The sequence below is a fragment of the Podarcis vaucheri genome (assembly GCF_965113315.1).
Source record: "Podarcis vaucheri genome assembly, chromosome: 13".
In the NCBI taxonomy this organism is placed as follows: Eukaryota; Metazoa; Chordata; class Lepidosauria; order Squamata; family Lacertidae; genus Podarcis; species Podarcis vaucheri.
The window spans coordinates 1,084,268-1,095,485 of record NC_138751.1 but is presented as its reverse complement, the minus strand read 5'-3'; the positions used below and the strand labels follow the sequence as shown (position 1 = coordinate 1,095,485).

The window sequence follows — 11,218 nt, the reverse complement described above, 5'->3', positions numbered from 1 at the left end:
ATAGCACCCTCCACTAGACGTTCTTATTCCAGGGCCTGGGATGCCTTTGGGCGTTTTTGTGGCTCTGCAACATGTCGCGCATCCGAGGAGGAGGTGCTTCAGTTCTTGGTGCTCCTAAAGCGCAAGAGCCTTGCCATAAAAACTTTAATGCTTTACAGGGCAGCTATTTCTTTCTTTTGTAAATTCCATCATTGGCCAGACCCCTGTGACAGCTTCCATGTCAAGAAGTTGCTGGCTGGGTGGTGGCGTGTCATTCCCCCTCGTCAGGATGGCAGGAAGCCTATCACCATAGACATACTTTATCTAATTTGGAAAAAACTACCAGAGATCTGCTCATCAAATTTTGAAACTCATCTCTTTCGGGCAGCATTCTCCCATGCCTTTTTGGGTGCCATGTGCATTGGGGAGTGTTTGGCTGGGCCCCTGCAATCAGGGTTGGCAGACAACGACATCAAGTTCTCTGCACATACGTTGAATGTCAAGATTCAGTCCTCCAAAACTGACCAATTGCGGAAAGGGGTCACGCTTGCACTGCCCTCGACGGAACAGGTGGTTCCCTGCCCATATCGCAACACACGCCGCTTCTTCAGGGTCCGGCCCCAGTGCAAGGGCCCTTTCTTCATTCACTCAAACACGCGCCCGTTGACGCGATCACAATTCACAGCGGTTTTACACAAAGACTTATCTGCTTGTGCTGTTAGTCCCCAGGAATATTCCGGGCACACGTTCCATATCAGGGAATGATACAGCGGCGATGGAGGGTTGGGATCCCGCACACATCAAGGCACTGGGGCGCTGGCGTTCGGCAGCCTACAAAAGCTACATTCGTCCCGGCTCCTCCTCCTTATCACTTGCAATTTAATTGTCTTACAGGTTTGCCCACCATGAAGACCTGGGTGACAGGCCACAGCATTGTCCATTGGGCGGCAGATTATGCACAGTCTCAAAATCGTGGCCATAACCTTTATACGCATTTATTGAATGGCTCAGCGTGGCATGCGTTGGCGGAGCTTGATGCCCATGCTGTGTAGTGCTGCAGCGACCCATGGCCCTCCAAGGGTCTTGATTATGCATACAGGGGAGAACGATCTAGTGGAGCAAAAAGGCATTGCCCTTATCCTTGCTGCAAGGGCAGATCTAAAAAGCCTGCGTGCCTTGTACCCATCAATGACCATCGGCTGGTCCAATCTCCTACCCCGTCTTCACAGCAGGGGGGCTTCCAATCCCTCTCACCTCAATTATGCGGTGAGTAAAATTAACAGGACCATGCGCAACACCATTCGCCAAATTTGTGGGTTCTCTATTCCACATCCCACCATCACAGTTGACCTATTCCGGGGGGACGGGGTGCACTGACCCCACTGGGCAATGACTTCTGGCTCCATGACTTGTGACGAGCCCTTGGGGACCGGATAGATTGCGGGGTTTGATTGGTCCTTGGTTGTGGGACTTGGCGGCCAGGCCCCTTGGTGCCTCGAGTGGCGGTTTTAGGCCTTGGCAAGGTAGCCTTTAGTCTAACATCAAGTTGGGGGGGTGCATTCATGCTCCCTCCCCATGCGGTGGTGCGTGCAGGGCCCATTGAAGGGCAAAACCAGGAGTCCCTGGCCCTAGAGCGGCGGCATGTAGGTCAAACTCCCCGGACGAGGTCAGTGGAAGGACATGCTGTGTAAGTTTGCGCTTTGCAGTCCCCTCTCACTGGGCCTCATCTGCCTGCATATCCTCAGCCAGGCGGGCTGAGAGGGTTACCTGCCAAGGCCTGTGCCACGTTTCCCACTTCTGAAGCTCAATAAAGTTGTGGCCAATTTGAACCCATACTCTGGTCTCTTGTCTTACCATTTGGGAAAAGGGGTAGGCGCCACAGACAGGGTTTAGCGTGAGTGCCCGCAATATCCGCCCTCCTTTCCCCACAGGTGGGCCCGGTTTGCGGCACCGAGCGAGGCTCACCTGAGCAGGTGCCACCCACCTGCCTGAGCTAGCCACCCTCAGCCAGGGAGGACAATGGCCAGCCGGCCAGGGGCAGGCCTAAGGCCAAAAAGAAAAGAGGCTGACCCCAGGATATCTGCTGGAGGGGCAACCCCCCCCCAACCTATCCATATATTCCTGCAACAATTCCAGCCGGTATCAGCATTGGAAACAGACTGATTTTAGGCATTGTTGTTTGAAGCTGTTCTCATATATATAAGAAGAGTTTCCATATTTGCAATTCTTTTAGTTGTTATAATATATTGTAAAGCGCTTTGGGGTGCCAAATGAATGAATGAAACAAATATCTGCTTCTCATACAGGATGTTTATGCTTCTCATACAGGATGTTTCTGTGGCCCTTTTACATATTAAGTTCCCATCTGAAAGCATCCCAGGACAAAAATATCAGAACTGCAGGAAGTTTTTTATCCAGACTCTTTTATTTCAGCTCATATACAATTGTCCTCTCTTGCAAAGATGCAAATATACACGTTTGTTTTATTATTAAATGATATTTATAGGGGGGGGGGAGAGAGGAATGGTGATCACAACAGAGTTACAAAGTAAAAGCATGATTTTAGTCTCCTACACACACCATTGCTCACCCGGTGTGACCATGGGCACTCCAGTCTGCCTTGGGTCATTAACTCTGGGACATACAGCTTTTAACCCCCCGTCCCTTGCCCTTCCTCTGGTTCACTTGCCCTGATATGTGATCCGGAAGATGTGGACAGTGCCGTTGCTCAGAGCCACGGCAAAGCGCCGCTTCCCAGCCACTGTGACCACCCGCGGTCGGTCGATGCTGTTCTTGGCACTGAGGAACGCCCCCAACTTCTTCCCACTGGGGGAGAAGGCCACCACCTCGTTCAGCTCCTGCAAGACCACGTAAATGATGCCCATGGTGTCGGCACAAATGCCCCCCGGCTGGCACTCGCCCAGCTGCTCCTCAGAGCACTCGGCCACTAGCTGCCCCGTCCTGGTGAACAGGACCACGCTGCAGCGGTACCAGTCAGAGCCCACAAAGCCGTCCTTGTGGTTGGCCAGGAAGACGAGGCACCTCTCTGCACTGTCCTCAGGCACAATCTTCTCCAGCAGCTGCCCCTCCAGGTCGTACACCTCCAACTGCCCAGCCACACACACTGCCATACGGTCTACCCCCAGACCCACCACGGCATGGAAGGCCTGCCCCTGCCCCAGAGCCTTCTGCCACACCAGGCCACCCTCACCATTCAGGAGGTAGAGGCAGGAGCCGGCCGTGAAGGCCACCTTGCTGCCCACGGTGGCCAAGCTGACCGGGGCCACGCCACTGGGGACAGGGACAGTGCCCTTGAACTCCCCCTGCAGGGAGAAGCGCTTCAGATTCTGGTTTTGATTGTCAGCCACCAGCAGCTCTCCAGAGCCAAAGGGGCAGAGCCCTGTGACCAAGGGGCACTTCTGGTCACTGGGGATCTTGACGCAGAAGCTACACGAGAAGGACGGCTTGGGTGTCAGAAGGGGGGTTCCTGGGACCTTGGGAGGAGGCACAGGGGCTACGGCTTGCTGGCAGCCCCTGAGGATGAGGGTGGTCATGTGGAATCCCTCCTTGGCAGGCTGCTCTTGCTGCTGTTGCTTCCTCCTCTTCTTCTTGGCCCCTTTTGTGGCCTCCTCCTTGGGGCCCTCCGGCACTCCAGTGGGGATCTCAGCGTTGACCTCCAGGCAGGGCAGGTGGGTCTCTTTCTTTGCCCCTTTTGTGGCCTCCTCCTTGGGGCCCTCTGGCAGGTGGGTCTTCTTCTTGGCCCCATTTGTGGCCTCCTCCTTGGGGCCCTCCGGCAGGTGGGTCTTCTTCTTGGCCCCATTTGTGGCCTCCTCCTTGGGGCCCTCCAGCACTCCAGTGGGGATCTCAGCGTTGACCTCCAGGCAGGGCAGGTGGGTCTCTTTCTTTGCCCCTTTTGTGGCCTCCTCCTTGGGGCCCTCTGGCAGGTGGGTCTTCTTCTTGGCCCCTTTTGTGGCCTCCTCCTTGGGGCCCTCCGGCACTCCAGTGGGGATCTCAGCGTTGACCTCCAGGCAGGGCAGGTGGGTCTTCTTCTTGGCCCCTTTTGTGGCCTCTTCCTTGGGGCCCTCTGGCACTCCAGTGGGGATCTCAGCGTTGACCTCCAGGCAGGGCAGGTGGGTCTTCTTCTTGGCCCCTTTTGTGGCCTCCTCCTTGGGGCCCTCCGGCACTCCAGTGGGGCTCTCCTCCCGGAACTCCAGGTGGAACAGGCGGGGGCCGCTGCCCTCGATCTCAGCGTTGACCTCCAGGCAGGGCAGGCGGGTGGCCAGCGGCTCCCAGGAGAAGCCCTGCAGATGCCTGAGACGCTCACAGATGACCTGCTCCAGGGAGACGATCTCCACCTCCCTCCCCAGACTCAGCACCTTCTGGGCAAAGGCCACGGTGCTGGAGGCCACCTGCTCTTGGAACTCCAGATCGGAGCAGAGGTCCTGGCAGGCCTTCTTCCGCTCCCTCACGTAGTCCGCCAGCTGGGCCCGGACCTCCTCCTGCTGCGCCAGCAGCCGCTGCACCGCCCGCGAGCACGCCTGCTCCACCGCGTCCCGGATGCTAGCCTCGCGCCCCTGCAGTTGCGCAGCCTCCCTCTCCAGGCTGGCCCTCCCCGCCCGGATGACCTGCACCGTCTCCTCCACCCCGGCCAGGAGCTCCACGATGACCGGCCGGCGGGCCCGGGCCGCCTCAGCCAGGGGCAGGCAAGGGTGCTGGAGGTGGGGCCCCAGCCGGCACTCCCGGCAGAGGACGACGGCGCAAGGCGTGCAGAAGAAGCGCAGCTCCTCGCCGGTGTGCTCCTTGCACTGCAGCGCCTGGTGCTTCCGGATCTCCTCGTCGTGCTCCCCGGAGAGGTAGTCCTCCATGGCCACCACGCGGTGGAGGTGGGTGAGGCGGGAGCAGCGGTGCCCGCTGGCGCAGTCCCGGCACATGTCGTCAGCGCAGTCCAGGCAGCGGGAGACGGCCGGCCGGCTGGTCTCCTGGCCGATGAGTGGGCAGAGGCTGCAGGTGAGCTCTGCCTCCCCCGTGGGGTGGACAAGGTCCAGCAGGCCGTTGATGAAGAAGTTGGTCCGGAGAGCACCCACGCCCCCCTCTGGGAGGGCCACCCGCTCGCGGCACTCGGGGCACCGAAGCTCCTTCCGGCCCCCTGCCAACTTGCGCAGGCACTCCTGGCAGTAGCTGTGCAGGCAGGGCAGGATCTTGGGGCGGCGGAGGCGCTCCAGGCAGATGGTGCAGGTCAGGAAGCCGCTGGTGAGGGCTTCGGAGAGGGACGGGGCCTTGGCAGCCATGGTGGGGTGGTCCCTGCTGCAGGGAGGTTGCCTTGAAGGGAAGGGGAGAGAGAGAGAGAGAGAGAGAGAGAGAGAGAGAGAGAGAGAACTGTGAAAAGGATCCAGGGGTTTTAGTAAACCACAATATGAGTCAACGCTGTGATGCAGCAGCAAAAAAAGACGAATGTGATTTTAGGCGGCATCATCAGAAGTCCAGGGCAGCACAATTTAAGGAGGATACAGTGGTACCTCGGGTTAAATACTTAAATCGTTCTGGAGGTCCATCTTAACCTGAAACTGTTCTTAACCTGAAGCACCACTTTAGCTAATGGGGCCTCCCACTGCTGCTGTGCCACCAGAGCACAATTTCTGTTCTCATCCTGAAGCAAAGTTCTTAACCCAAGGTGCTATTTCTGGGTAACCCGAGGTACAACTGTATTGACAAGCTGGAAGGTATGCAGAGAAGGGCTGCCAAGATGATCAAAGGTCTGGAAACCAAGCCTGATGAGAACGGGAAAAGAGGAGACTGAGAGGAGATATGGTCAGTGGCGTAGCGTGGGGGGTGCCAGGGGTGCCGGCCGCACCGGGCGCAACATCTGGGGGGGTGCGAGTCCAGAGGGAAGGGACAAGTTCCTTCCTCCGCCGGGCTCCCCGCCGCCACCGCCAGCCTTGCGCCCTAGCGCGCCGCCGCTGCGGCTGCGCTCCACTCACTGCTCGCAGGAGGAGCAGCCGCTGCAGCAGTGCCGATGCCACCACCGATGCCTGGCCGGGCACGGGCAGCCTCCGCACGCCGACGCCATCCCCTCGGCCCAGCCACAAGCGGCGGCTGCTTCTGCCGACTGGGAGGGAGGAGAGCCCCGAGGGGCCTCGCCGCGCCCTGCGCTCCCCAAAACCCTCCGAGAGGAAGCCGGCGGGCGGGAGAGGGTCTCCTGGCAGAAGGGGGCGCCACTGGCTCCGGCTCTCAGCGCAAGTCTCACCCGCGGGGGGGGGGCGAGGACGGAGCACGGCTGGAAGCCCCCGGACCCGGCAGGGAGGAGAGGCACTCGCCAAGCCCGGATCTGGAGCTCCACCTACAGCCCAAGGAGAGGAGGGGGCGGGGAGGCGCTCGATGGGAGGGGGCTTCGGCTGCCTCGGCCCGCAAATAATAAATTTAATAAATTCCTGCTGAGCCTTTGGGGGGGTCCTTGGCTCCTTCGCTCGCCCCCAGCCCCAGTGGCGTAGCGTGGGGGTGCAGGGGGGCCGGGCGCAACATCTGGGGGGGGGCTCGCACTTGAGTGCTAAAATCCACGGGTTAGGGGGCGCAAATTACTTGCCTTGCCCCGGGTGCTGACAACCCACGCTACGCCACTGGATATGGTAGCCATCTTCAAACATCTCAAGGGCTGCCACATGGGAAATGAAGCAAGCCTGAGTTCAGTTACAAAGGAGTTCAGTTACAAGAAAGGACATTGCAGCGTAAACATCAGGAAGAACTTTCTGACAGTAGGAGCAGTTTCTACTCGGTTTCTGGATCTGGACCACTCACTAAGGCACAGCAGAGTCTGTATTGTGGCTCCGAGCCAAGGACACCCTCCCTCCTCCCTGACTTTGCCCAGTCCTCTCGGGACAAAAGTTCTGCAAACACCAGATATGGCTGGATTCCCTTTTGAATTCCCTGCAAGGCCAGTGTTCTCCAGGGAGGGAGCGGGAGTCCAGCAACACCCGGAGAGCCCTGCTGAGGCTCCCCTCTTTCCTCCCGCTAGGAGCCTGGGGTGAGAGGGGGCTCCCCGGATCGGGGTGACCCCAGGAGAAGGAGCCCTTGCGCCTGATGTAAGGAAACCGAGGCTCTGTACAAGAAGCGCACGTCCCTAAGTGCGCTAGGTAGGAAGGCGCGCACAGGAGCGCACAGCCACAAACACGGGGAAAACCCACACACGGGGTTGAAAGCGCCACTCTCCGTGGGTTGAGCCTCACAGGCGACCCCTGGTTTTTACAACGCGTCCAACGGGAGTGGGGGTTAGGGGGCAGGACTCCTGGGTTCCCAGGAGACTCCTGGCGCCGGCGGGGGGCGCCCTTGCCCAGCTCTCATCGAGGCCCTTGCGACCAGCGTGACCTCACCTTCCCCGGGATCCAGGGAGAGAAGGACCGCCCCCCGACCCACCCCGGCCGCCCCTAACCCTCCGAAGGTCTCCATGCCAAAGGCCGCCGCCCGAACCCCATATCTGGGGGGCGACTCCCGACTGGCTGGCAGCTTGTCCGCCCACCCGCGAAGGAGCCCCTACCTCGGAGCGGCAGCTGGGCTGGGGGTCCTCCTCGCTTGCCCTTCCTTGGGAGGTCGCCCCCGAGATGTGGGGCGGGGAGCGTCACTGCGCGAAAGCGAATCTGGTGCTAGGTTCGGTTCCCAGGGGGCGGCGGATTCCGCAAGGGCAGGTATGTTCAAAGTCCAAAGGTTTAATACGGCGCCTAGTTTATTTACTGGGGTAAAACCCCGCCTAAAAGCTCAACAACTTGAATCAACAAAAAAGTTCAACATCATTGGGGTAAAACCGTAAAGAAAGCTTTGGTCGGCCCTCACGCATGTGCACTTCATCAAATCTGGCTCTTTGAGAAACGTTTGGGCACCCCTGCGCAAGGCGCAGCGGGGCTGGGAGGTTGCGACAAAGGGGTCGCGGGGGGGCTCCGAGCTGGTTCCGCAATGAAAGGTGTCGGCTCTCCTCGCTCCCTTTGAGCCTCGCAGCCCGTCTCTCTTGGGGCATCCAGGCTGGACCCCCCCCCCCAGGAGTTAGCTAAGTTATCTCCTTCCAGTGAGCACTCAGGGCTGATTTCCTTCAGAATGGAGAGGTTGGATCTTCTTGCAGTCCATGGGACTCTCCAGAGTCTCCTCCAGCACCAGAGTTCAAAAGCATCAATTCTTTATGGTCCAGCTCTCACTTCCATACATCCCTACTGGGAAAACCAGAGCTTGAACTATACGGACCTTTGTTGGCAAGGCGATGTCTCTGCTTTATATATATGTGTGTGCACAGCTTAAATAAAAAGACATTTTAGCCACAATATTTTTTGGGGTGGTGGAGTGGAAATGAAGACTTAAAACAATGCTCAAGGTGGCTAACCATATGGGGAGGCAGTTACTAATTATTATTTTTGTAATATACACCAACAGTCTTATTTGCCCCTGCCTGTATATAAATCTATATGCGCAAAGCATAAATAAAAAGGCATTTTAGCCTCAATATTTTGGGGGTGGGGAGTGGAAATGACGACTTAAGGGGAGCTCAGAGAGAAGAAAGGCGGTAGTCCATCTGCAGCAGCGTAACTGGATGCCCTCATCTGCCCCTGCTGCAATAAAAACTCGTCTCATGTATCGGTGTCTATAGCCCCAGCAGATGCTGCAACCTTCCAACAGTTTGGCTTCACCCCTGAAGCCGCACTCCTCCATTGTCTCCCGAGAGAGATGGGTGCCCAAAATCAGCTTCCCACATCTGCAAAAGCAGGCATGAAATAAAATGGGGGGGGGGGGAATAAACCACAGGCATGTGATTGTGTGGAAAGTAGCAACTGGAACTATGTATAGCATAGGCATAATGATTAAACAAGACCTGGTTACAAGGCAAGGTAGCCTGTTATACCAAGGGAATGGCAATACAGTGGTACCTTGGGTTACATACGCTTCAGGTTACGGACTCTGCTATCCCAGGTTAAGAAATTTGCTTCAGGATAAGAACAGAAATTGTGCAGCGGCGGAGCAGCGGCAGTGGGAGACCCCGTTAGCTAAAGTGGTGCTTCAGGTTAAGAACAGTTTCAGGTTAAGAACAGACCTCTAGAACAAATTAAGCTCTTAACCCGAGGTACCACGGTAAAAGTATCCAAATGCCCAAAGCCAGATTTGTTCATAGGTTTAAGGGGGGTGGTCCTCGACTGTGTTCCTTCTTGCTTACAAATGAAATAATAAATAATAAATAATAATAATAATAATAATAATAATAATAATAATAATAATAATAAATTTTATTTATACCCCGCCCTCCCCAGCCGAAGCTGGGCTCAGGGCGGCTAACAACAATCAAAATAATCCAACATTCTAACAACATTTCATTATAAAAATTAATTAAAATCAAATTGATGGCAACCATTAAGCAAAATTCTATGCATATTGCCAGAGGAGGGGGTCAGGCTGTCGCGTATTCCACGCGGCGTTTTCAGCAAAACACTAAGAGTTCCAGGTTTTTCAGTGCAGTCCTTTTTAATGTGAGCTTTATACAGGCTATATACAAAAGAAGCAGTTCATACAGAGTACTTACAAACGAATACTCTCCACCACAGCACCACCACACTACAGCACAACCACCACACCCCCTGTTAAACAGGCTTTCCTTTTTAAAGCAGGTGATAGCCAATTACACTAATCACACTCCTGCTGAGTCACTCTGACCCAGCAGAGTATTGCATCATCCTGTTGAAGCCTGCAGACTTATCCAGTATCCTGCGAATCCCAACACTCCTCCTTAAGTCAAAGGCTTGAGACCCAATAATTCTCTTAAGTCTCGAAATTTAGGAGCGTCCAAACATTTTGTATACAAATCTGCCACATTACATTTTGTGTTACAGTGCTGTACCTTTAATACATTTCTTTCCAAAGCATTTTTCACATTTCCGTATCTTATCGCAATATGTTTACTCTTGCTCTTAAAGTTCTGTTGGTTAGCAAGCTGTTGTGCAGCCATGTTGTCACTTAGCACAGTGATTGGCATTTCAGAAGGTATTCCAAGCTCTTTTGTTAGGCAAGCAAACCACTCTATTTGTGATACACATTCGCTTATGGCTGAGTACTCTGCTTCACAAGTACTTGTGGCAACAAATGTTTGTTTCTGGGATTTCCACTGAACCAGGGCATTTCCAATATATATGGCATAGCCAGTGGTAGACTTTCCATTTTCTCTGTCTCCCCAGCTGGCATCAGCGTATGCATACACTTGCTGATCATGTCCTGTATCCAGCACCAGTTTGTAATCTTTTGTGCCTTTCAGATACCTTAGGATTCTTTTAAGTGCTACCCAATCTCTCTGAGCCGGGTCTGCACTTCTTTGGCTTAACATGTGCACTGCCAATGTTATGTCGGGTCTTGTCCAACAACTTAAATATAACAGAGAACCCAACAGAGAATGAAACGCTGTTGCATTCTCACATTTTTGCCCTTCTGGTTCATTTTTGTACTGGGTAGTTATGGGAGTGTCAACCTCATTTGCCCTCTCCATTCCATATGTCTTCAGTAACTTTTTTATTTTTTCCTTCTGACTCAGAGAGTAAATGCCCTCTTCATTTCTCTGAACCTCTACTCCTAAGTAATTTTGAATCTCTCCCAAATACTTCAGTTTGTATTTGTTACCTAGGCTGTTTATAAACCAAGACACTTGCTTTTGTGCAGTTATTAGACAGATATCATCAACATACAAAAGTAAATAACAAACACTTCCTTGCACCATTGCTGAATATAAACAGGAATCAGCCAGGCTTTGTTTGAATCCCATCTTTTTCAAAGTTGTGTCTATGCATTCATGCCATAGACGTGCACTTTGGTGTAAACCGTATAGTGCCCTTTGCAGTTTTAACACCATGCTGTCTTTTTCTAGCTCATAACCTGGTATTTGCTGTAAATATACCTCGGCGTCAATAGGAGCATTTAAATATGCTGAGGCAACATCAAAATGATTAACTTTTAACCCTCTCAGACTTGCCATTGCTAAAACTGATTTTACTGTTTCAGCCTTTGCTGTTGGGGCGAACACTTCATCATAATGTATCATTTTCCTCTGTGTAAAGCCCCGTGCAACCAACCTGGCTTTCCTCTGACAACTACCATCAGCCAGCTTTTTCACTTTAAAAACCCACTTACAGCTTATGGGCTTTTTACCTTTAGGCAATTCTGTAGGTACAAACACATTGTTGTTTAGCAGAGAGTTATACTCTGCCTGCATTGCCTTTAACCACGCCTC

The 11,218-nt window shown here is 54.3% G+C and overlaps 1 protein-coding gene across 1 annotated transcript; it reads right to left on the bottom strand.

The window, feature by feature from the left end:
- Positions 1-2,382: 2,382 nt before the first annotated feature.
- Positions 2,383-7,628, bottom strand: LOC309518127 (E3 ubiquitin-protein ligase TRIM56-like). Its single transcript, XM_082197973.1, has 3 exons — positions 7,508-7,628; positions 3,855-5,298; positions 2,383-3,713 (listed from the first exon to the last, which is right to left on the bottom strand). The coding sequence occupies exons 2-3, from the start codon at positions 5,265-5,267 to the stop codon at positions 2,661-2,663; spliced, it is 2,466 nt and encodes an 821-aa protein (XP_082054099.1). The 5' UTR covers positions 5,268-5,298; positions 7,508-7,628; the 3' UTR covers positions 2,383-2,660.
- Positions 7,629-11,218: the final 3,590 nt, after the last annotated feature.